Raw genomic sequence first — 25,355 nt, forward strand, 5'->3', positions numbered from 1 at the left:
CCCCATTTTTCTTCCGGAATCACGTAGGTAACACGTCGACGCTAGTCTCCCCTTGCAACGGGATGCGTTAATTTGTTCATTTCCTGTGTACTAGATCAACACCATAAGCTGCACGAGAATTCGAGGTGAAGTTACTCGCCAACCAGCGGTGGAGCTAAAATGTAATACATGCTATGTCACTCATTTGGTTTTTAGTATTTTAAATTGAGTTTAGGTTGCTATATATGTCTAAGTTTGAATTAAGAGTGGTGTATATATTGTCAAAATATATAAACTCTAACTAAAAACTTTTTTGGCCGGGTTCCTGGGAACCCCTCTAGACCCAATGTAGCTCTGCCCCTGTTGCCAAGGTTCCAGCAAATAGTACACGATAGAAAAATGATATGGTGATTAATTTAACAAAGCTCAATTATTTAATAAAATCTAGGGATGGATATGGGTTGACCCGTGGGTAATAAAAATAAAAATTAGTTTATTTATTTGAACTAGAGCCGGCTACAAATTATTCGTGGGTCAACTTGTGCTCATCCATGATAAAATCACAATCGCTTCAGTCTCAACAAGTCTTGGTACATCAAAACCATAAATATATGATTCCACCGCCACGTATAAACTATTTTCCATCATTTAATTCTAGCACATATCACATTTCATTTGTGTCAACTGAAAAACAGTCACTAATAATAAATGTATTGTTTTATAAAATAAAACAAACACATATGTGAAACATCAACAGTGGTTTTCTACTGAACTAAAGTTGTGATCTTACTGAACCGACCAAACCAACTTGACACATTTTCTTTTTTCAAGTGTCGTAGTTGCCTCCCCTCTCAATATATCCATTTTGTCTCCTCCTTCACCCTCTCATTGTGCCTCCTCCTCAGTACCTACATTATCGTTGGTTCTATTCCTTGAGGCCACTGATGTCGGTCCTCCTCCTCAACGCTATTCATGACAGTATTTTTCTTCATCGCACCCTTATCCATGAGATTGGTTTGGGCGGTGACTCTCATCCCCACCCCCATGGTGGCGTGGCGACCTAGAGCTCGAAGACTGCCAATTATTTGACTGCATGTAACTCATGAGCCACGGATGTTCAGATATGAGCTTAAGACTATTGGATCTAGTTACTGTGGCCCACTTGATAATAATTTATTTTATCTTCACACATTTAATCAATGGTAATTGGTCACTTGGTTACAACATTTAAGTGATATAGCATATGAAATCGTGAAATAAAATTTTGTATTGAGAACACTTATTTTTCATCCAATGACGTGAAATCTTGCAGTGATCATAACGGCCTAATTGGCCGAACCAGCACAGTTTAGATCTTGCTGTAACAGTGTACGTCATCTTAAAAAAGCAAGCAGTTTGCTTCATCATAGACACAAGGAAGCCTAAACTAATTAAGCATGAGATGGTCAGGTATCAATTAACCGTACGCACGTCGGCGCGAGCGACCACCGCCAACATACCGTTGAGCCGTCGTGTATCCATCCGTTCCTACCTCATTGTCGATCGATCGATCGCGGCTGCCGCAGCCGCAGCCGACGAAGGCGCGCGCGCCAACAATCAACGAGAGAGTGTCGTAGCTAGCAGGCTCGTAGCTGCTAGCAGCTCGCCGCTCGACATCCGCACGAGTAACCGTAGATCCATCCAACGACATCGCGGGCGAGAACGAGATACTATATCGAATGATCGATCGATGGACTGAACCAAAAAGAAAGAAAGAAAGAAAGAAAAAGCTAGCTAGCCAGGTGCGGATTAGATTCTGATGTGGCCTTTGCTCTCTCCTGTGTCCTGTATGATGCGCGGCTTTTTGCACCCCAAAAAAAAAAAAGCGCCTTTCGAGAGGCGTACGCGCGGTCGGTGGGGGATGTGGTGGCGGCCAGCGCCCCGCGGCGGCGACGTCTGCTGCGTGTTTTCTCCCTTCCTTTCGATGGTGCGACCACTGTTGGCGTCGGTTGCACGCAGAAGCGCGACAGGTTGGTGGCGTCAGCCGCATGCATGGCGACGAGAAGGCAACGACGACGGAAAGGTTGGCCCGAATGGACGGCCCGCCGGTCAGCCAGTGAGCTAGTAGCTTCTTGCCAAACACAAAGATTCATGATGGAATTAGGATAACACACGGGAAAAGGATGGCATGATATGTAGTTGCGACTTGCGAATTGCAACGTCTAACTACTGCAGGAAAGGGTGAAAAGTGGTAGCAGGTTGAATGGGCACATGTAGACATCGCTCTCGTGATGTGCGTCTAACTAAACGGAGGTTGCTAAATCATGCACGTCGTTGAATTGCCATAAAGCTATCGCCGATCGGGCTCCATCGATCACTCCATTTCACGCCTACCATTAATTGTCCGGTGCTCTTAGCTCAATTGCTAAATCATTTGTTTCCATTAATTCATCGTCGTTGGAGCCCTCAGCCCACGCATGCATGTCCCATCGCGATTGCTTTGCAGCACATCGACCGGTTCACAAATTCATGATGAACGGAAGTACAGAACCATGGATTTTTGGACGTCTCTCTTTACAAGAAAATAAAATGTGCATCGGCATTCACGGTTGGAGGTTCATCCTCAAGTGCCATGTAGATGAAACTTATTCAAAAACTACTCATTTCACAATGAAAGTCACTCAGTGGGACCTATGTTAGTTTTAAATGGAACCTACCGTTCTCTCTCTCCGTCGCTCTCACTCTCTCCCACCGTCGCTCTCCTTTCTCTCTTACTCGTCGCGCTCTCTCCCACAGCCGCTCCTTCCTCTCTCTCTTCCTCGTCGCGCGCTCTCTCTCTCTCCGCCGCTCCCTTCCTCGTGATGACGCCGCCGGCGTGGATCTGGCGCCGACCGCAGCGAGGACGACGACGACGGATCTGGCGGAGCAAGGACGACAACGACAGATCTGGCGGAGCACGGGCGACGATGTTGACCACGGCCGTCGGCGTCCTTTCTCTCGTCAAGCTACTCTCTCTCCCCAGGCACCACGCCGGAGCGACGAGCGCACACATCACGTGTCTCTGGAGTTCCTCGCCGCATCCGAGGCGAAGGCGCGCGTGCCTTGGCAAGAACGCACAGGGCTTGGCAGAGCTTGCAAAAAGCGAATCTTCTCCTCCTCTCTCCGCCGTGGCATGGTGAGGCCGAACGCCACCTCATTGCACTATGAATGGCCCTAGGTATGGTCAGGTGGGGGCAGGGCCGTACTTTGTCATCAATGGACGAACACAGAAACTGGAGCATTTCATCTGGTTAGGGATGAGTCAGAAACATGTGCACTTGCCAGTTGCCACCTATCCATGCATGCACGCACGCACGCACGCACTTGGAGCAGAGAAAAAAGGTGGGTGTACATTTCTCGACCGAATGCGGAGGCTCCACCTAAAACACGGAACAACCAGCTGCTCTCTCGTCTAGAACCTACCATTGCATGTTTGCATCCGCGCATCTCTCATCCACCAATGATCATGGGAGAGGATCGGAGTACAAGTGATGGCGCGCGAGATCGGAAAAGGCAGGCGCCTCGTCATTCACCGGCTGGGTATATAGCTCGTGTGGCATGTGCCGTTGTGGACGCCACTTGCAGAGAAGGGGATGAGCCGCCGCCGCGCGTGGGGGAAGAGGGTGTGTGCGCATGCTGAGTTGGTGGTGGTGCCGTGGTGGTGGTGGTGGTGCCCGGGACGGAATCGTGATCCATGCATTTCTTTTTTGTTCTGCAATTATATACTTTGTCGGTGCAAAACTGCATGTTGTACTCGCATTGAAGAAACGAATATTGCTTGGCTCAGCTGCCATCACTATTTCGTTTTTTTTTTCCATCTCTCTTATTCCATCGCTCTGTCCTGTTGCTCTGTCAGAACGCGAACCTCGCGTCTCGGTTTGTTGTTGTTAGCGAGAAATTTAATAATACGCCAGTGGCGCTTTAACTTCCCTTAACAAAATATCATCTACTATCATGCACTTATAAAAATAGAGAAATTTAATATACGACACTGGGTTTAACTTCCCTTAACAAAATACCATTTATTTGCACTTATAAACGGGCCCATGCATTTTTTGTTCTGCAAGCAGAAGCAGTTTGGTTGCACCCTTATTTTTTCATATCTGATTTTGTGTATAAGTCAAATTTTTTATTTTAAATTTATAATTGATTTTAATTTTTTCATCACATTTTATTTTTGTTAGACTTTGCTTTTAGATTGCTAAGAACATATTTATAAAAAGTTTTATTTAAAATTATTTTTTTCATTTGCAAATATGTCGTTTAGTTTTTTCATGAAAAAGTCAAATAATAACTCTCTTATGTACTAGTCTATTACTGATTGAGTGATGCTACGGTACGAAATACTGTTTGGAAATGGTATAGCGTTACTTCCCAGGTAACATGTTACTTCTGAGGTAACATGTTACTTTCCAGGTAACATGATATCTCAAATGTATTAGGCATGGTACCAAGTCCAGGTAACATGGTACCCTACATGTATCGTGCATGTACCGTGTATGATACTTCAAGATAGCATGCTTAGGTAATATGGTACCTTCCAAGTAACATGATACCTCATATGTATCATGTATGATACCTGAAAAATAACTTATCTGGTACTAGTGGCATGAGCAGTATCATATCATCGGTAGCGAATCCTCATCATCGTCGCCACCATCGTCGTCGTGGCTGTGGCCGCCACTGTCGCAGCCACTGCAGCTGCCGTCGACCACCGCTTGCCTCTCTCGTCCCCTGTCACCGCCGAAGTCGTCGTCGTCGCCGTCGTCCGTAGATCCGTCAGTTGCTACGTACGTACCAAACCCCGTGATAGATATATTAACTCAAACACAGTTGTCGTCAACGTCCGTACTCTACAAAGTATATCTGCCAGAGTTGCTAGATGGGCAGACTTGTGTAACTAATCAAATGATTAGACCAACAAATTGGACCGGTCAAGTCACGAGTGATTCCAGTAGAGTCCGGTGTAACTTGTCGATCGGTCCGGCAAGACGGTTGGCAGCAAGGCACAAGAGAGTTTCTAGGGTGAAAACGAAGAGAGGAGTTTGCTGCGCGACTCGGCTAGCGTCCTCGATGGATCGGTCGCTGACGCAGACGCACATCTCCTCGGGCTTCCTTTTTTTGGGCTGTACCGTTGAACGGTATACCGTTCTGTAGTCTTTCTGTTACTGATTTACTAATCTTCCTCCGCCTCAAAATAACTTTATTTTTCGCTCACCACACAACTGAGAATACAAAAGCTAAAAAGACTAAAACACCATTCACTTTATCAAATCTTAATACAATTATTATATATTTTATCTATTTCCAATGTATTTACTCTTTGCTTTTATCTACTCAAATGCAATAATTACTTACAAAATAAACTTATTTTAGAACAAACTAACATGACTAAAAATAATCTTAATTTAATTTAGAACGACGGTAAAACAAGTCTCCCGGGAATGAGTACGGAATGCTATGCGATGGCTACAAGGCCTTGGTCACTTGGGGGTACAGCTAGTGCTGTCTCCAGTGCATGTCCTCTACTCTTGTCGATGGCTAGAAGTCGTCGCTAACCTTTGGTCTTTGCGGCCAGTATTACCTTTTCGAGGAGCACGTTGAGGAAAAAACGCATCCTTGGGTAATTTCGCAGCTAGTAGTAACAACTAACGGGCGTATTCGAAGCTGACAAAAGATACAATATTTAATAGATTAGAAAACGTACGCATGAAAAAAAGAGAAAATTTACCTTCCTCGGTCAGTTGCGAACGGGTCGTTACTGCTACTACTGATGGTTTTCTTCTGCTCTTGGTGAGTCTATCAGTTGGGACTTGGGACTGATCATTGAAGTTGAGAGCGTCAGTGCGGCGGGCTGGACGACATGCACGCGTCGAGAAAAGTCCAAATGTTTGTTTGGAATGTGTCCCCTCTCCTCAAGTTGTACCGCGCAACGTCCTTCTCAGCTTATTTTGTCGCTAGCTTTCTCAGATCTAGAGTTAACAGTACAAGGGCAGTAATCCGGTGTACTAGTACTTAATAACAAACGAATAAGAACGTCGACAGATCGTACTTTGACAGCCGATCTCGACAGTTAATTAAAGAGAAGAAGAATCATGCTAAAGGATGAGATCTGTCGAACGAAGGAAATGGAGCACACGCTCTTGGGAACAGCTAGCACCGAATAAAACAGGAGTAATAACGTAGAAATTGAAACCCTGCACAGCTGCACTTTACCCTAGAGAATTTCGTCGATTCATTGGGATCTCGTTGGGAAACCCTGAGCCACCGTTACGCCGTGCAGGCTTCCCTAATCCCTAGTCCACCTGCCCGTTTCGGCGAGACGCTCCCGTGATCCCATGGGCCGTGGCTGCCTCCTCCTCCGGAGGCCTGAGGGTGTCACACGACACGACGCGCGGATGCGTGCCGGCCCAGGGCGCCCAGCACGGGATTCGATCACTGCGGCTCGTTCCCGAGAACGGCGAACGCGCACACGCCTAATGGCCCCGCGCGACCCGTTGTGGCGTGGTCAGCAGCAAGGCCCACCGCGCAGTGGGCTGCTTCCACGGCCAATGTGGAGCGCGGTTTTAAACGTCTACTTAACATCCTTCCACTATGGATTGTGTTTCATTAACGTCCCTTCACGGCAAAACCAAGTGCACGAAGTCCTTCCATTATCAAAACCAAGGTAAAAACAAGTTTTTTTTTGGTGGTTTTATCCTACCTCGATCTAGTCTTTTTTCAGCATGGCGTTTACATCACTTATGTTGGCCATGTCCAAAGACTGCACCCACTACTATCTAGTGGTCCGGCCTTGTTACTAGCCGGCTGACCGGCTGATTAGGGATAACAATTTTGCCCACGAGTTTGGGTATCCGTGGGTACCTGACACGATGGGGAGGTTGAATTTTTGCCCGTAGGTATGCATGTCCGCAAGGCCACAACCCTAGAATCTAGTAGGTGGTAACCAAGTTTTATGTTTTATCCGTGTGTAATCTATGCCTGCCCGATATTCATGTAGAGGTCAATTTTGGTCTATCTCTCATACATATTTTTTCATTTATTCATTAAAATCTTTAATTTTGATAAAATTATGCTAGCTTGCCGATAATTTGTACCGTTCTTTTAAACCATTGGTGATAATTCTATAATTTATTGATTTTGTTGCTCTTTGTTTAATTACCTATCTAAGATATTAATCATGTAAAGCCTATTGGGTACCACGGGGTATACCCATGCCCAACGGGAACGAGTCTGAAGTTTTACCCGCTAATCCTATCCGGCATAAATCGGACATGCGAAAGTGGGTATCAGGTCGGGCGCAAATTTGCTCTACCCATACCCGACCCAATCCATTGCCATCCCTATAGCCGATTGATACTCCCTTTGTTCATAAATAATTATTGGTTTTAATTCTAAGTTATTTTATACTCACTCTAACTTTTAGTAGATGATGTCGTTGACGGTATGTGATTGACCATTCGTTGAAGAATTTTATACAAATATGTCAAAATTTAAGTTATGCTTAAAATATCTTTTAATGATAAATCATTCATATCAAAATAAATGATAATTATGTTTTTTAATAAGGCGAATGATCAACTGTAAATTCAAAGGTCAACGATGTCATGTATTAAGGAGTAATATATATCTTTCAATGGTGTTGAACTTAGGATTTTAAGGCTTGGTATTCACTCAATGATTATAAATTGAATCTATAAGATGAATACAAGATAATTTTCACTCACATTTGAAATTCTTCAAAAGAAATACTTGACGGAATTTATCACATCCCAAAGAGGGGTGGATTTGTTGGGGGAAAAAAGGATGGGAATGAGTTAATAGGCCTATAACTGATTATATAAACATATAATCACGTATTGAATTTCTATAAAAAAAAATGGGTATTCATGTGAATACCCGGGAGACCCCCGGATCCACCTCTTGCTATATAGCATCACACTAGTCTACTCATTGAAGCATATGTTGTGTTGAGATCGGGGATCGTAGAACACATCTTCTCAAACCATGTATTTACTTAAGGATTCTCCGTGGGGTTAGCGGGAGGTGTGTTCGACATTTGTTGAACGTTGAGCAATTGTTGCACTAGGGTGACCGTGTCCTTCTCCACCTACTGTTGACGGTTCTTGTTACTTGGGAGTAAAACTTGCCTTCTTCACGAGCTCCCTTTGGCGGGTTATGCTCAACTTCGATTACTCTGATTTCACGACATGATTTTGATTTTAGGGGCTTGTTTCCATCTATATCATGAAGGATGGAGGGTTCATCGAGGCCCATGAATCTAACTAGTTAGGGCGCGTTCGGATTTTTTGCAAAAACTTTCTATAGAAAAGTTGTTTTAAAAAATCATATTAACTTATTTTGTACTTTTTAATTAATAATTAATTAATCATGTACTAATTTATTACTACGTTTTCTGTGACAGAGCATAAGTTAACTTATGCCCATCAGCCAACCGCGGCCTTAGTCTGTAGACTCTTCAGTGGCAGCATAGTCTGTCCTCGACCTAGCACCTTGGTGATGCGAGTGAATAGGACAATACTTACAAGGACTGTCTGTGTTCCCATCCTCGAGTACGCGGGTGCCCTCCTGTTGGAATACTAGACACTTCATCAAGGTGTGAGAGCCAATCTTGTGGATAGGGTATTAGATGTGAGATTGATCATATGGCTGATCCCAAGAAAGCTCGATAACTTTGCTGTAAAGGCTTGACATTCAACTAGGGTATGCAAATTTCATCTTACGGTACGATCTATTGTTGGGATTCCATGGAACCTTCGTGATGATTGGTCTTAGCCACGGGAATAAAAATGGCAACTGGAATGATGCCGCCCACACATGTAGGGTGATTGATCCGACTTGAACAAGGGTGACTGCCGGTCGGTTCTCTCTTTTCGATCTGAAGCAAATCATAAAAGCCTTCATTCAATAACCACCCTTTGTAGGCATCTTGATTAAAACCTTAGAAATACTATAACTGCCTTCCTAGCACGCAAAATGTTAGATGCGTAAGATCATGACTATAGTATTCAGGGGACACAATGTCATCTGGTGCCAAGGCATTCACGATGGCATATAGACAAAAAAGAGAGCATAGGGATTTATACTAGTTTAGGCCTCCCAAGTGGGTAACAACCCTAGTCCAATTTATATGTACTAAAGACGGCGTAATCACACCAAGTACAATATATGAGAATTATCTAAATTAGCCTAACAATTAATTTCGATGAGAAGACAAAAGTTGTGATCGGTAGCTACAATAGTTGGTAGCTGTAAGCTATATCTTCTCTGTGTTATGGCTTGATGTGGCTTGGATTATCTAAGTCTTGATTTCATGTCCTCCCCTCCTATGAGGTCTTGATATTTATATTGTGGGTGACTCTTTATCCAACTAGAACTCAAGATACCCTTATATAGAACAGTAAATCTCTACTAGCGGAAAGCCACGGGGCCTCCTTTTGTTGGTTCGGACCAGGGGGTACGGGTGAGAACGTGAGCACTGGTCAGATGGAGGGGGTCAGGCCCCTCGGATGCAATGAGGACACAATAATTTATATAGGTTCGGACCGCTGGAAAGAGTAATACCCTACTCCTGTGGCTGGTTGCTTAGGGCACAAGGAATTACAACCTAGCTGGGCTCAGTGATGAATCGCACTAAGTCCTTTGTGGTTATTCTCCAGAGCGAACTCCCTCTTCCCCTAGGCAATAGCCTCCTTTTATATTATAAGGGGTTCCCATAGGCGCCTAGACCTAGCTAATAAGAAAAGAAAAGGAAAAAACATAGTCTAGGGGTATTTAATGCCCGTCTAATCCGAGGCATGTGGCGATAGCGCACACCTTTTCATGCGTGGGCCACGTTCCGTTGTGACGTGCGCGGAGGGGTCTGTGTCTCCTTAGCATTAAATGTCAGAAACTCCTGGTTCATTCGTATCCAAGGTGTGACGGCGATAATGATGAAGCGCCTTGAAGATGGGGCGTCGGCTCTCCCATTGAAGGAGAGGCAAAAAATCGCCTCATTAATGACCAACGAGATGGGGCTGATACGGATTATATCTTTTGCCAGGGGCAAGCACATGCTTCTGGCATGCCTCCGGTCTACCGTCACATCTGCCAGTCCCATCTAACGACTTACTGTGCCTCTGGCGCACCGTATTTAATGCTGCACCCTACGAGTGACAGGGCGCATTAAATGTGGTGGCAAGGCGTCGTGCGCTGGGCACCTCCCACGCCACACGTCCCTTAGCGTGCGGAGCGAGGGGTTGGGGCGTCGAGCAGCTGAACCCCATGCATGGCCCGACCCCCTCAGGACAGGCCACGTGGCTCCGTGACGGCTCCTTCCGTGTAGCGAAGATTGTAGGTCAAGGTTTGCACTATAGCAACTTTGACCCCTCTTTCATTTAAACGAACATGGTAACGTGTTGAGCGTCATGTTCTCTTCATATGGCATACCCCGGATCCATATCACCGACATCTTCTATAACACAAGCATATTAGTCCTAGTCGTACCCGAATAGTACTACAACATACCCTCTACATCCAGGGTAACCAATTCATGATCATGTATGATCTATATCCGACCATTGCCTTCCAATATGAATTTATGATATGTGATATTTCCAACAATTGTTTCCATAATCATAGGGTATATCGTATCTAAAACTTTGACAATAGAATAATTTGAATTCTGAAATACATAAAATCCAAGGGGATTTAAGTCAAGTTGAGCAAATGGGAAATAACAAGAATTCTCATGTTTAATTAATTTTTTGCCCTGAAGATTTGAGTATGTTACATTTTCTCTCTCCAATGGAGTGAGGTACTTGGCTTGTGACCGGACGCTAGCCTAGTGCTTGCTGAAGAAATCCATCAATATATAGAACTCCTTTGGTTACCGCAAATGCTCTTGTGAATTATTCTACACACACTTTTTAAACGTCTAAACGGTATATTTTTTACAAAACTATTCTATACACATAAGTTCTCGCTCAACCATTTTAAAGTAAAATTTTTACTTTATAGTAATTAATTTAGTCATAAATCAGGATCTTCGTTAGATACAAACAAAGCCTTACACTGACGCGCATTTGGGCTCCACGTGCCATTGCGTGGTCCTTTCAAAAGAATCTACTGTTTCTATTTTTGGGATGGAAGAGGTAGTTAGACTATTAGAGCGTTTGAATTGAATTGGAGCCGTCACAAAATATTGCCAGAATTAAGAAATATTAGTCCAACTGACCAAGTTATAAAATACAGGATGATAGCCATGGAAGAAAAGGATAAGATGCATTGCTTGATCTTGCTAGCTGCTTGCTAGAAGGCCTTTTACCGTTTCAAGCATATGCATGAGCGAGCTTAATTGGCTTCAGATGAACTCACTGCATTACTGCAGTAAACTTTACATGTGGTGACGGCACACATAACTGTGCATAACTAACCCGCTAAACCGCAAAAGCTAGCAGCACTTTCTGGCTGCGTTTGTGCCATCGATCTGTGGGCGCCAACAGGAAGCAGCACAGCGGTATTTAGGTGTCCCTCGAGACCATATTTCCCGGGTAATCTTTACCAGGATGGCTTCTAGAACCGTTCAAACCTGCCCAATTTACACCGACATTTGCCACATATATCATGTAATCTAGCTCGTACCACTGTTTCAAGATTTTCAACTCAACTGTACTGTTGAAACTTTAATCTTTGATAAATTTTAGATATTGATGAGTGACTTAATTAGGTGTGTTTACATTTGAAATTGCAAAGTTATACACCACACTTAAACCAATACACCATCACACGTATAGGCGGAGATAGATGGTGGTCCCGAGACCACCCAACAAATTCCTAACTTAAACATATATATATATATATATATATATATATATATATATATATATATATAATTAACTTTGTAAAATATACTGTTGATCAATTTTATATTCATATTTCCATGTTATATTTGTGATAACTAAAAAATTATATAAGTTAAACTGCCTAAATAAAATCCTGGATACGACACTAATCGCACACACTCACGAGTGGCCATGCCGTCGTCTCTTGGTGTAGATCGAGCTGCACACACCTTAACTGTGTTCTACTACCTTCTAAATCTGTGTTTGTTTACTAGCTAGGGTGGCTTTGTCTTACTTAATGGGTGTATTAAGGTAAGACAATGACCATGCATATTTAACGTTGATTACTAATTGGTGACCAGCCTTGCTGGTTTCCACTACCTAATCTTGGTTTTCTAGTGCAGATAATGCAGCCTTGTTTTGACTGCAAGCCAGGTCAGTTTTAATAAAGACCAATGAATAAAAAGTGCCTCCACATAAGTAAAGACTTGGCCAGCAGATTTTATTGAAATTTGGTCATGACCCAGGCACATATATAAACCATTCTTCACAAGCTATAATGCGAGTCATAACAAATAAATAAACTCTATAATGTGTAGCTTGGCGCTATTGTCTACCTAAGTTTTATGGACTACGCTATAGTTTTTGCATTTGGCCCTAGTGAGGCGGCTGACGGTGCCGTTTTTTCTCCAAGGACGACTCTAATTAACTAGTACTATTATAATCAGATGGGAGATTGTTCCAGAGAAAAATCCAATATTCAATGTTAGCTTTCAGTGCCTTTCATGCACATGCTAATGCATGGCATGACCTACTGGTAATGATTCCTTTCCTTAATCTCTAAAAGAGTACTTGATCAAAATACAGAGAAATAATAAAAAAGGAGCAGTGCTGATAATTTCCCAGCTATATTTTGAACTGAATATATTTAAGATTATTATCTGCGAAATCTGGTGAGATTTGCAAGTATGAACATGGACGCACCGGCGGCACGGCAGCTGTGCCTTCTTCTGCATTTTTCTTGTTTATTTTGCCGATGGCATCGTGGAGCCACAACCATACCATTTTCTATCACTTGGCTCCTAGTTGTTAATCGTGTAGTTCATTGTGACCACACTTTCTACTCTTATTTATTTCTGTTCATCAGGATTGTGACAACATATTTTAGTCTGTAACCAAACTAAATTAGCGGGCAATTTACTAGTAGCATACTATATGCAGGTCAATGAATAAGCCAAGATCTGGATGGCAATACCATGCATCCCCCCTTCTCCTATCTGGCGATGAGCCAATAGCAAGTCGTTACCTGTCCTCCTTCTAGAAGGAGTCAATTAGAAAATGCCACAAGTGTGTCTCTTGGTCCTAACAGTGTTTGTAAATAGTTAAGTTCCAAGAGGAGGACGTGGGGACTAACCACTCCTCAATATTATTAAAGAAAAAAAAAGATGGAGATGCATAATTCTGAATTTTGGGAGATGGGTAAAAAGTCAGAGCTCAGCTAAGCAGGTCTTATTCACCAACAGCGCATTAAACTATGTCATCCTATGTGATACGTGTTTCCTTCTTTATGAATTCATTGACCATATAAGTATTTAAGATCCATCTATCTATCAATCTATTATATTCTGGCTCGGTGTGCAGCAGAGCACTTCATGGTCGAGGGAAGACGGTGCATTGCCATCAGCATTTTCACTTGCATTATTATACTTCAAACGAAAAAAATGGCACCTTTTCCTGCTTCAGCCTTGCAGCAGTGCCACTGTGCCACTTGATTCATCAACTGGTTGCTATCATCGTGATGCACATAACGTTTTTGTACTGCAAAATCTCTACATAATTCCCCAGTGGCCCGGCATGCATCCGCCCAGTTGCCACGCGGGCCCTTTTAACTAAGACCCCATTGGAGGCAAAGCAGGGTACATCCACTCAATACGATCATTTTCCCGGGGTCCTAAATTAGGCGAAAAGCGGGAGATTCCTTGCTGCCCCAACTTGTCCTGCAGCATGTGCAGGTCTTTAAAAAAACCATCGGTATGCGTTAGGTATCAGCTAATCTCCCTCCCCAAGCAACGAGACGATTCCTGCCTCTGGCTTTGTGAGGCAAAGGAAAGAATCAGGTCAAGTTCAACTAGTTTAGTAGTTGTTTATTTATCAATCACCAATGCACTAGGCAGGCTTCCATTCTGGCCAAGATTTGTGAACTGGTCCGGCTGAATATAAAATCACAGCCCGAGTTCCAATCAAAGGGAATTAATTAACCATTTAATCACCCCCAAGTTGATAGATCGATGACAGTGCTTAGTCCTTAAAAAAAACAGGGTGACACATCATTTTGAGGCCACTTGTAGCGCCTGTGTGTGTCCTGGGCCTTTGAAGAAGCTGCATAGAAATTTCTCAAGTCGCCCCGTCGGTGCGCGGGAGCACGTGACAGCGATACGGGGGCAAGGAGAAGATAATCTTTGCATCGTTTTTGGTCTTCAGCTTAGAGGGTTTTTATATGGTGATAAGGGCCTCAATTATAGAGCTCTTGATGTTTTAAGCTAAAAAGGGGTGCCCTAGGTTGGTACGCTTCTGAATTAAGGCTCTTCGGCCTTCAGTTTCAGGCTCACCCTAAGCATCTCTCTGTGGGTCTCTCTCTTTCTCTCTGGAAACAATGTCTCCTGTACCAAGTCCGCATCAATCACACCATCTAGGCCATGGCTCAAGGTAGCTAAAAACTATTGCTGGTCTTTGGTTTTTTTGATCTTTATAATAGAGTGGTGATGATAGTGCAGGGAGGGTTCAATTGGTGTGGAAATTGATACGTTTCTGAAAAAAAATGCAGGAAAGAGAAGCGAATGAGGAAGGTGGATACCTTTGCGCCGCACAACGACGGCCACCAGTGGAGGAAGTACGGCGAGAAGAAGATAAACAACTGCAATTTTCCCAGGTTTGGATGAAAGATGATATCTTTGTAGCTGATTTCCTCATTTCTGGTATCTTCATCTGTGTCTTCTGGAAAGAGTGGGCATCTGTTCATTCTTGTCAACCTTGTCTTCACCTGCAAATAATAAGAATTTCTGTCAGTTGGACACCTTTGTGTGTTGATCCTTCGATGCTCTTCTTATTATACCTATCCAAATCGACCACAAAGAGATGTATTACAACAAGTTTATTGCAGAAAACTGAATCTTTTCATGTTCATTTCGCTCAAACCATTGTCTTGCCTGTCTCATTGCAGGTACTACTACAGATGCACCTATAAAGATAACATGAATTGCCCGGCGACGAAGCAGATTCAGCAGAAAGACTATAGTGATCCACCATTGTACTCAGTCACCTACTACAATGAGCATACATGTAATAGTGCCTTTCTTCCTCTTAGCCCCTCGGAGTTCCAGTTGCAGACCGCATCTGGCAAGGCAGTCTCCATCTGCTTTGAATCATCTGGGGCACAAGAACCAATTACCAATGCCAGCTCACCTTCTTCAAGTGCAGCACGGCGCAGCACAACTTCAGAGAACAAGAATCAGCCTCTTCCACGGCATTCAGAAGCCTATTCTTGGGGAGTTGGTGTTGTAGAACAAAAGCCGGCCTGCACTGAGCTCCAATCTTGCAGCACTGAATGTCAGGATGGATTTTCAGCTGGTACAATTCCTGAAGAGACAGTAGATGCAGGCAGATTTGGTTCTATCAGATTCTTCCATTTTTTGTAAATGAATTAATGGAAGACAGTTTATTTTACTTCAAACAGCTAATATGATACAAATGTTTTTTCCTCTACACCCTCAAAGAGTATGAGAGGTTCTCCATGCATGTCACCATGATTTTCTTAGTTCAATTGAAATACCAGTGCTAATTTACATTCCAGAATCCATTTCTGTGAATTCTCTCATTACCTCTTTTGAGACAATATCATGTTGTACCTTCAGAAGCAATAACAGAGATAACCCTCTAGGATGATAAAAAGGATGCAACATTGGACAGAGATCTCAAACAATCATATTGGTATCTGCACTTCTGTAGCATGGACACAACATACAAATAAGCTTGTGGAGATCTTTATGGTATGAAGATACAATCTGGCTAGCTTGTTAGAAAACCATATTCAATGCATTGTCCCTTTTTTCCAGAGTAACTTGGACTTTAATCTCACTATAGTGCCCAATTTGTTCCAGTAAAATGCATAAGACCATTTACGCTCCGCTCCATTCACTAACATGCAACATGAAGTAATAAAATAAAAGCTGCCTTCAACATGCCAGAGAAAACTATCATTTCTCTAAATTTCAAGGGACAGTGTAGCAAAGAAGTCGAACAAGGTAATGGGTGTAACATACATGACTTACGTTCTTGGTTCTTTTTCTTTGTTTGACCTTCAAGCATTCCAGAGCAAATAAGGCCTGTCCAAATGTCCTCGATCTGACGAAAACAGACCAAAAGCAGGGCAAGGTATCAAATGAAAGACAAAGCTTGCAGCATCATTTATTCTTCATTTATGCTCCAAATTGGAGGTCACCTTCATTTGCAATGAACAAAATCAGACCAAAATTTTCTAATGTTATTTCCAAACTCGATGGCAAGACGTTCTGAAGTGCTCTAAAGTATACATGATAAAACACAAATCACGATTGTGTGGCTGCAGCTAAGCAGACCATGTCGGCGCACTCGGTCTCATCCTTGACTTCTACATCGCTGAAACAGAATGTTCTTGCTAAGCTCTGCACGAGCTGATCATGGATCACCTCATCGGGAGGGAGCTCCAATGCCGCCTCTCGCCGCAGAGAGGTGACCTCCTTGTCGGCGATGCCGCAGGGCACAATGTTCTTGAAGTAACCCAAATCAGGATCGATGTTGAAGGCCAGCCCATGGCAAGTAAACCCTGACGAAATCCTGACCCCGATGGCACCAATCTTCCTGTCCCCGACCCACACGCCAGTCTCGCCGGCGGCCCCCGGCCGCGCCTGGACGCCGTACAGCGCCGCCACCTCGATCATGGCGGACTCGAGGCCCTCCACGTACCTCCGCGCACCGAGCCCGACGGCCCGAAGAGAGAGGATGGGGTAGAGCACGGCCTGCCGCGGGCCGTGGAAGGTGACGTCGCCGCCCCGCTCCGTGCGGTGGACGTCGGCGCCGAGTGCTCTCAGCTCGGCCTCCGGCAGGAGCAGGTTGTGGTCGGTGCGCCGCTTGCCGAGGGTGTAGGTGGGCGGGTGCTGCAGCGACAGCACGAGGTCGGATACCCGGCCGGCCCTCCTTTCGGCGACGAGCTTCTCCTGTAGCCTGAGGGCGTCGCCGTACTTGACCACTCCGAGCTTCCACGCCTCGAGCACCCTCCTCGCGCCACCGCTCATCTCCGCCGCCGGCGGGAGGAGAGGAGGAGACGGCGACCTCGTGCGGTAAATGGGCCGCCAGTCTCGGCCCACGGCCTGAAGAGAGAAGAGATACCTAACCGACACTGAAAGGTCCGTAGACACTTGTATGTTATTGCCTTAACTTTCTTTTACCTCTATGTTATTTTGGATGGATCCATACTTATCGATGTTAAATGAAGATGTAAAATGTTTTATCCTTTTTAGTAAATAAATAACATAAGATTATTTTTTTACTTAGGTTGTGTTTGGTTGGTGGTTAAGATGGGATGAGATATGGTGATTCATATTTTTAGCGATATGGTGATCAGGTTTTATGTTTGGTTAGATGGATGAGATGATCTAATTTTTTGTTTGGTTGGATGGATGAGGATAGATGAGATGGACATATTGAATTACTAATAAATAATAATATAAACTAATCATCATAGATCTTATCGTAATTAATATAAATTATCAATAAAATATATCTATCATCGTTAATTAACACTAATTTAAACTTGGTAATTGCTAATTAATGACAAAATAAGTTAATTATCACTAATGATCACAGTTAGTGAGGGTGGATGAGCTCATCCGGCCAATTTGACCGGATACACCCATCCAGCATCTTCGTAGAATATTCCTTGTCTGGGCCACCATATCCAGATTCATCCACGAACCAAACGCATCAAAAACCTGGGTGGTCATCTCCTATCCAGAGATATCCCACCAACCAAACACACCCTTACCTGGCTATCGAGCCGCCGCTCAAACACGGCGCCCGCCTTGCTGGTCCGGACCGACTCGAGGAAGGCAACAAGCAGCTTGGCCTCCATGACGGGGAGGGGCACGGACGCAGACGGCGACGCCGCCTCCGCCTCTTCCCCACCGCCGCCGTCGCTGCCTTTCCGCTGCCGGCCACAAGACGGGCGGGCGGAGTATCCTATTTCCATAGGCTCGAATGACCCCTTCTCATAATAAGAATGTGCACGGTCTGGTCCGGTATGGAATGAACTTATAATCTGATGATCGAGTCGATTCCATGATTATAAGTTCATAACCCTAGCGCCCATTCCCATTTTGGGCCCAAATCGAGGCAAACTCTGAATACTAGATATGACCCAAAAATAACAGGGGCCAAGGTCGGCCAGTGAGACGATGGGGCAAACTCTGCACGTCGCTGCTCTCCTTCTCTACCTCTGCCTCCTTCGACCCCGCCACCGACTCGCCGGATGAATCCTCTTTCACGGCTACCTCACCGTCGTGGCCTCCTCCCGCGCCGCTGGGTCGTCGTTGATGGTGATGGACTTGTTCTTCGTCCGCTTTAGATCTGACGATTTGGACTCCTTGCACGACCGGTCAGACTCGTGGCCGGAGACCCTGTCCTCCGCACCGCCGGCCTCATCCTCCTTTGGCGGCACCTAGTGGCGGCGGCGGCTAGGGTTCCACGGGAAGAGGCACACGGGAGGGAGCACTACAGGAGGAGGAGGAGGAGGGAGGAGTGGCTGGGTAGTGCGGTAATTTTTCTAGGTAGGTCCCACATGTAGGAGGTTACTCCTTCTGTCTCAAAACAAATCAACATTTTAATTTATAGATATAATGTACTTTTTAATTTATAGATATAATGTTTGACTCTTCGTCTTATTAAAAAAAATTATGATTAATAATTTTATTTTTATTAGATGATAAAGCATGAATAGTATTGTATGTGTAACTAATTTTTAAAATTTTTTAATTTTTTTTAAATAAGACGGATGGTCAAACGCTCGACATAAAAACCGAAAAGTTGGTTTTTTTATGAACAGAGGAAGTATTTTCTAACAGAAGTGGATGGAATAAAAAGAAAGTTAGGTCGGTGACATGCATATACCTACGAATTTTATAGTGGCAGTTATGTAAGCGTCATCTTTTTAATGGAATAGGGGTAAAAGACTCCCGAAACTGTACCTTCCACGACCGAGCGGTTCGGGCGCGCCGCCACTCGCCTGAACCCGCCACCGCTCGCCGCGCCCCAGCGTCGCCCCCGCCCTGCACCCATCGGTTTCGCACTTGGGAAGTCCTCCCTTACCAGGCCGGACGATGGCGGCGGCGGCGGCGTTTATGGAGCTTGCGCTCGAGCAGGTATGGCTGCAATCCAGCTTGCGTTACTGGGAACAGCACGCTCTACGCTGCTACGGTGTTTACGGCGATGAATTCTGATTCGTTTTTTGCAGGCCCAGTTTGCGTTGGACAACCTTGAGGTCCCTGTAGGGTATGCCTCTGATTCGCCTTATCCCATACGAGTGTTCATCCTTAGTTCTTATACTGTGCTTGTTCATCTTTAGTTCTTACTTTGCTTACCAATTGCTAGGTCTATACTTATTTTTTTTTGTTATCTGTTTTGGTAGATGTGTGATTGTGGAGGATGGGAAGGTGATTTCTTCCGGTAGCAACAAGACGAACGCCACCCGGAATGTATGCATGTTCTTACATCTTCGCTTGGGAAAATTTTTGCTCGTAGATTAAAGCTGTAATTTGATTGTGTCTACCAATCCTAAGGCTACAAGGCATGCTGAGATGGAAGCAATTGATGTCCTTCTTAGGGAGTGGCAGGGCATGGGACTTGATCAGCCACATGTCGCAGAGAAGTTTGCAAGATGCGACCTTTATGTCACATGTGAGCCTTGCATAATGTGCGCAATGGCGTTGTCGATACTTGGTCTGAAATGTTTTTTCTTTCTTGTGTTTAAATGTGTTAGATCATATGGGTTTATGTTTTTTTAACATGTTCTTTCTTTTGATAGGAATAAGGGAAGTGTACTTTGGTTGTGCTAACGATAAATTTGGTGGATGTGGATCGATCATGTCTCTGCACCAGAGTTCTTCTACTGAATTTTCAGGGTGAGGGAGCAATGCAACAAGCAGCGGAAAGCTATTTTACTCATGACGATGACATTTTTAGTACTTCCTTAGTTGCCCATTCTCCTAGCATTTCAATTCAGTGACAACATATTTATTGAGTTCTTAACATCGTTAATTCTGAACTCTGTTAATTGTTTCTGGTACTTGTTAATTCCGCACCTTAAAAATTTGTGCATCTTGTTAGGAAGGAAATTCCCGGACCAAAAGGTTACAAATGTACTGGTGGGATCATGGCGGAGGAGGCAGTGGCTCTTTTCAGAAGTTTTTATGAGCAAGGGAACCCAAATGGTCCGTTCTTTTCCCTGTATTTGTTCTTCTCCAATGTCTAGAATTATTACTCAAAAAAAAAAAAGCCAGGAAGACCCAGGAATGGTCACCCAATTCATTAAGATAGGAATAAACAGGTACAAGAGCGATATAGCCAAACGGCCAGAAAAACGCCAGCAAGCTGTAGAGGTACAGCCAAAAGGCCAAAAGACAGAAACTAAACTAGAAAACTGAAATGATCAGCGAATCAGCCGATCCCCGTTGGTTCCTTGAAGAAATCCGCAGCCCTCCAAATTAGAAATTCCTCCTTGAAGTCAACGAACCACTGCGTCACTGTTCTGCTTTTTTGGTTGAACACTCTCGCATTTCTCTCTTTCCAGAGAAGCCAACAGATCAAGAACACAGCAGAGTCCCAATTTTTCCTGTAGCGTTTCCGGCAAGACTTTCTGGTACAAGTCCACCATTCAAGCAGTGTCTTATTAGCCTCTCCTGGTAGCTGTAAGCTGAGGCCCATCCATCCTCTTACCAGTCGCCAGGCTCTATTGGCGAAACTGCATTGCCCTGCCAAATGCTCACAAGTTTCACTGGTTGTGTGACAGAGAGAGCAGCTGGGCTGGCTCCCCCACCCCCTTTTGACCAGGTTATCTGCCGTCAAATATTTACCCTTGAGCAGCAACCACATGAAAATTTTCACCTTCATTGGGGCTCTAGTTTTCCAGATCAAACTCCCCCCAGGGCAGTCATGTTCCCTGAAAAAAGGAAATCATACGCATCATGTACTGAGAAGACCCCATCTTTGGACAATTTCCAGATCGTTGAATCCCGTTGCTGTGGAACCAACCGCACCGAAGACACCAAATCCCACGCTTGTAAGAATTCCCTGAGAGCAGCCGCCGATAAAGACCCTTTTACTTGTAAGAATTATTACTCTGCATAGAAATTCTCGTTTAGGTTCTATTTAGAGGTACATCTATCTGTAGACTGTAGACATTGGAGAATCAAGAGGCATAATACCTCCTCCCTCCCGATTAACACTTAAAATAACTCTATCTCCTAAGGACCGGAGAAAAAAAAAACTCTTCACGCTGCATTTTCAAGTGTTGATTTTGTGCAGTTGGTTTCTTAAGGCTTTTGCTTGGAATACTTGTGCAATCAATATGAGCTCATTTTAACGCCATACCAACATTACCACAAGTTATAGTGTGAGATTAAGAATCATTTACTGATCTTTTTGCATCGATATGGTGGGATTAGCGATGGAACATTGCTCCAATCATTTCATTTAATCCTCCGCATTGTGAAGAAATTTGACATTTTCTCCCTTGCACACATTTCAGCTCCAAAGCCTCACAGACCTGTCCGTATAGCTCCCCAATGACTGGTTTGTTTAGTTACTCTGCAAGCATGGTGCGGAAGATATGAGGAAACAGATCTAGAAACTGGATGGCGATCCTAATTTAAGGTTTCATCAAATGATTTAGAGTTAAGCATTGTTGTACCATACAGCGTCTTATGTATTGAGAAAACAGCTGCCACAACATATTATTGCTATTATATTTGGGAAAAATCCAGCTTTATGCAATTGTTGCAGGTCTTAACAGCCTTGAAAACAACATTCGTTTGTGAAATGGAGTACATGCATGTACTGTCAATGTCACTTTGTTTTTTTTCCTCTAGAAAATATCGCCCTGCCATTTTGTTGATCGATCTATGTTTTCCGAAAGGGTTTTTTTATTATCCTTGAAAAGTATCTCAAGGTACGAAGAATTTTAGTATAAATTTTTGGTGTCTCAAGGTATCACACCTTTTATACTAAAAAGTGTGGTATCTTGAGATATTTTTTCAAGAATGGTAAAAAAACTCTTTTCGGAATGGATTGTTATTGATTACAATCATTCTTGCTGACCTTTTTTTTGTCTTCTCAGCTCAGTGCAGTCATGCCTTTCATGTCAACTGAACAAATGCAAACAGTTCCTTTTTTTCTGCTTGTAGTATGGTGCTTCAAATTAATTTTTCAGCAAAGCACTTTCTGTGTGCTCTATTGTATTTCATTTGTTTGTTTTTTGTTGAATGGCTGTTTGGAGATCTATTAACATCTCTGAATTGGTTCCTTGCAAAATTGATCAGGGTGTCACCAAACAAGGAGGGCTTGGTCTGCAGAAGTTACCAGTTTGAGCCATTGAATTTATTTGCTGTTTGAGAGGGAGGGAGGGAGATTTGCTCTTCCAAATAACTTTTTTTTCTTGCACCCTAATGCTTCAAGATGCCTTTTGGTTCACCGATTTGATGAGTCCTTTGAACAATTGTCATTTGTTGTCAACATACAATGAGATAACTCAGCAGTTTTCTTGCATAAGATCAACTCAAAAGCAAAATCACAGCATGTGTGATGATTGGTCTAAGCGCACACTGCATCAAGCGCTGCAAAAACTTTCAGGACAAGCAGACAGGAGAGTGCTTCTCTGCTTATAACCTTTTATTCTTCTAGGTGATAGCAGGAACCAGCAAGCAGCCGGCTCCATTTATAGAGGATCGCAAACTACAGTAGTAAGAACAACAAATTCAATCTGGATCAACACAATTGAACTATATAGAAATTAGAAATTTTACTAAGATGCATAATTTTATTTTATCTACATCTATATATGATAAAAAAAATTTATGAAGAAACTAGACTGGCAAAAACTCATTTGAGTGTGACAAGACGGCACTATTTCCTCATTTAAAATAATTATAACAATACATATTTATGATTATAATTATTAAAAAAACTGATTCATCCGTAATTGCCGCGTGATCTTTCTAGTTTACACTTTACCGGTGTATTTTCCCTAACATTTGTTCTTGAGACTTACCATTGATATTGCGCATGTCCATCCTGCAATTTTGCTGTCTTAATTTCCACTTCCTATGTACACACTTGCATCCTCATCTCGCATGTCCATTTTTTTTTATCGAGGATGCACCCCCCACGGCTCGACAAGCCGCCGAAGAGCGCGCGATCACCTTTCTCTTCTCCTGCCAAGTTTTCGACTTAAAACAGTGGTCGCCCGCCCCCACGTCGCCTTCTCCTGCTCCGCGGAGGAGACTTCCTGTTGCTGGGCCTCCTGGCGCTTGGCGTCGGCGTCGGCCACCTGGCCGGCCGGCGCGGCAGCGCCGAGGTTGGAGGCGTGGCGGTGGTGCTTGCACCGGAAGGAGCCCGGGTGCGTGGTGGGCGCGCACACGCACGCCTGGGCGCCGCCGCCGGCCCTCCCGCCGCCGCCTCCTCCGTAGCTGGAGAGCGAGTCGTTGGACCACGTCTTCCTGATGCAGCCCAGCTGCCCGAGCGCCCGCTGCTTCGGCGACGCCGCTTGCCCGTACCGGTACGCCCGTCGCTCGCTCTCCGTCATCACCGGGCTGCCGCCGCTCATCGCTGCTGCAGAGCAAGGCGGAGACCGGCTTGGCCCCTAGCTAGCTGCGCGCGTGCCGTTACGTTCTGTGATCCGCTCAAAAGTTGTGGGGAAGCGGCACGACATGTCGCTTTTTGTAGGCGCGCGGAAAACGGCACGAGCGTATGGCACGTCGGCCACGGTCGCTGACTCAGCAGAAGTGAAGGAATTTGGATGCCATTTCACATTCTACCGTGCCACTTCTTCGGACCTTCTAGGTAACAGCACGATAGCTTGCTTAGCTGGGCTCAAAAGGTCTTAATTACTCCAATTTCTTAGACTTGACTTTGTCCATGGTGTCTAAGGGGTGATTATATTTGTTTTTTAATCGAAAAAACTCAAATAACATATCTATAAACGAAGATAATTTATAAATAAATCTTTTATATAGATATTTTGAACGATCTAAAAGCTGAAAATAAACTTTGGTGAAAAAACACAAAACAACTCTAAATTTAAGATTAAAAATTTAAATTTTAGGTTATAACATAAGTTGAAAAAAAATGGCAGTGGAACTGTTGTATACTTGGCATGGCTCTGCACTAATGCTTTTGTCACTTTAACATGGAGGTGGCTAAGGCCGCATGCGGTAGCGGTTTGATAAGTTAACTTACCCGGCGCGAAAAACGTAGTAATAATTAGGACATAATTAATTAATTTTTAATTATTAAAAATATAAAATATATTATGATTTTTAAAACAACTTTCTTATAAATACTTTTGCGCGTGCGCGCAGAATACGAGGAGGTTAAGTTAACGTTGGCGGCGAACACAGCCTAAGAAAGATAAGTTGAATTGAAATATATTAATGACTTAATTACATGGCCGTTAACAGCCTAGTGTTGTTGTCAAAAATATGATCTGACGTGTCACACACGAAAGACCTGTAAATCAATCTTAGATCATTCCAGTGCAGGACCTAAATTCTTAAAATGATGCGCGGGTGTGCCAGTCAGTTTGATCCTGCAACCGACAAGATGAACGGTAAAACAAGCCGATCGGCTATCGAGCCGATAGGATAAACGATCGGCCGTAAAAAACTTGGATCGGCTAGAAACTTGATCGAAATAAACTTGAAATAAATATTAGACCAACATAACCCGCCAAGTCACTTATTAATCTTAGTCGATCGGACAAGCCCCTATAACCAGGTCGAACTAGACATACAGAGATTAGACTTAACTAAAACAGTATGCAACCGAGCACGATATGATTATAGGAAACATAAAGATCGATAAGGCTAATAAATAAACCAACGAATTACTTGAAATAAACAATGAATCATATGTTACGATCGGCTAAACCCAATTTGCGTATGATTCTCACAAGCCGATGCAACATAAATAATTACTGATCTAACTAGATCACGCCGATTGATATAGAAATAATACAGTAAAGCAATCGACTTGATGTATGATAAATATGTAAATCGGTAAAAATCATCGGCTATAGACGGCGGACAAACAATCAAGATCTATAAAATATCTAGCCCAAATTGCTAAGAATAATCACAGAAGATCGGACACAACCAAGACAATTTAAGATTAAACCTAGTAATGTCAGGATAGATACTAAACAGATCTAGATTG

General features: G+C 43.7%; 4 protein-coding genes and 1 long non-coding RNA gene across 6 annotated transcripts; 2 read left to right on the plus strand and 3 right to left on the minus strand.

The window, feature by feature from the left end:
- The first annotated feature begins 14,329 nt into the window (after nucleotides 1-14,329).
- LOC102711954 (WRKY DNA-binding transcription factor 70-like) lies at nucleotides 14,330-15,689 on the plus strand. Its single transcript, XM_006649944.3, has 3 exons — nucleotides 14,330-14,546; nucleotides 14,665-14,769; nucleotides 15,061-15,689. The coding sequence occupies exons 1-3, from the start codon at nucleotides 14,494-14,496 to the stop codon at nucleotides 15,533-15,535; spliced, it is 633 nt and encodes a 210-aa protein (XP_006650007.1). The 5' UTR covers nucleotides 14,330-14,493; the 3' UTR covers nucleotides 15,536-15,689.
- On the minus strand, nucleotides 14,979-16,272 carry LOC121053893. Its single transcript, XR_005811393.1, has 2 exons — nucleotides 16,169-16,272; nucleotides 14,979-15,476 (listed from the first exon to the last, which is right to left on the minus strand). It is a non-coding gene; the product is annotated as an uncharacterized LOC121053893 (long non-coding RNA).
- Nucleotides 16,273-16,279: 7 nt separating this feature from the next.
- On the minus strand, nucleotides 16,280-17,211 carry LOC102712235 (octanoyltransferase LIP2, mitochondrial). Its single transcript, XM_006649945.2, has one exon. It carries the CDS (start codon nucleotides 17,168-17,170, stop codon nucleotides 16,445-16,447), a length of 726 nt encoding a protein of 241 aa, XP_006650008.1. The 5' UTR covers nucleotides 17,171-17,211; the 3' UTR covers nucleotides 16,280-16,444.
- A 1,891-nt stretch (nucleotides 17,212-19,102) lies between these two features.
- On the plus strand, nucleotides 19,103-22,849 carry LOC102712513 (tRNA-specific adenosine deaminase TAD2-like). Of its 2 annotated transcripts, none has more exons than XM_015835044.2 (7): nucleotides 19,103-19,291; nucleotides 19,384-19,421; nucleotides 19,558-19,624; nucleotides 19,709-19,868; nucleotides 19,954-20,050; nucleotides 20,256-20,359; nucleotides 22,466-22,849. In XM_015835044.2, exons 1-7 carry the CDS (start codon nucleotides 19,250-19,252, stop codon nucleotides 22,519-22,521), a joined length of 564 nt encoding a protein of 187 aa, XP_015690530.2. In that variant the 5' UTR covers nucleotides 19,103-19,249; the 3' UTR covers nucleotides 22,522-22,849. The 2 variants fall into 2 exon arrangements, with proteins under 2 accessions (XP_015690530.2, XP_006650009.2); XM_006649946.3 differs by lacking the exon at nucleotides 22,466-22,849 and adding an exon at nucleotides 21,676-21,936.
- A 491-nt stretch (nucleotides 22,850-23,340) lies between these two features.
- On the minus strand, nucleotides 23,341-23,748 carry LOC102708139. Its single transcript, XM_006651267.2, has one exon. The coding sequence runs from the start codon at nucleotides 23,746-23,748 to the stop codon at nucleotides 23,341-23,343; it is 408 nt and encodes a 135-aa protein (XP_006651330.2).
- Nucleotides 23,749-25,355: the final 1,607 nt, after the last annotated feature.

Source organism: Oryza brachyantha, chromosome 3 (genome assembly GCF_000231095.2).
Source record: "Oryza brachyantha chromosome 3, ObraRS2, whole genome shotgun sequence".
Lineage (NCBI taxonomy): Eukaryota > Viridiplantae > Streptophyta > Magnoliopsida > Poales > Poaceae > Oryza > Oryza brachyantha.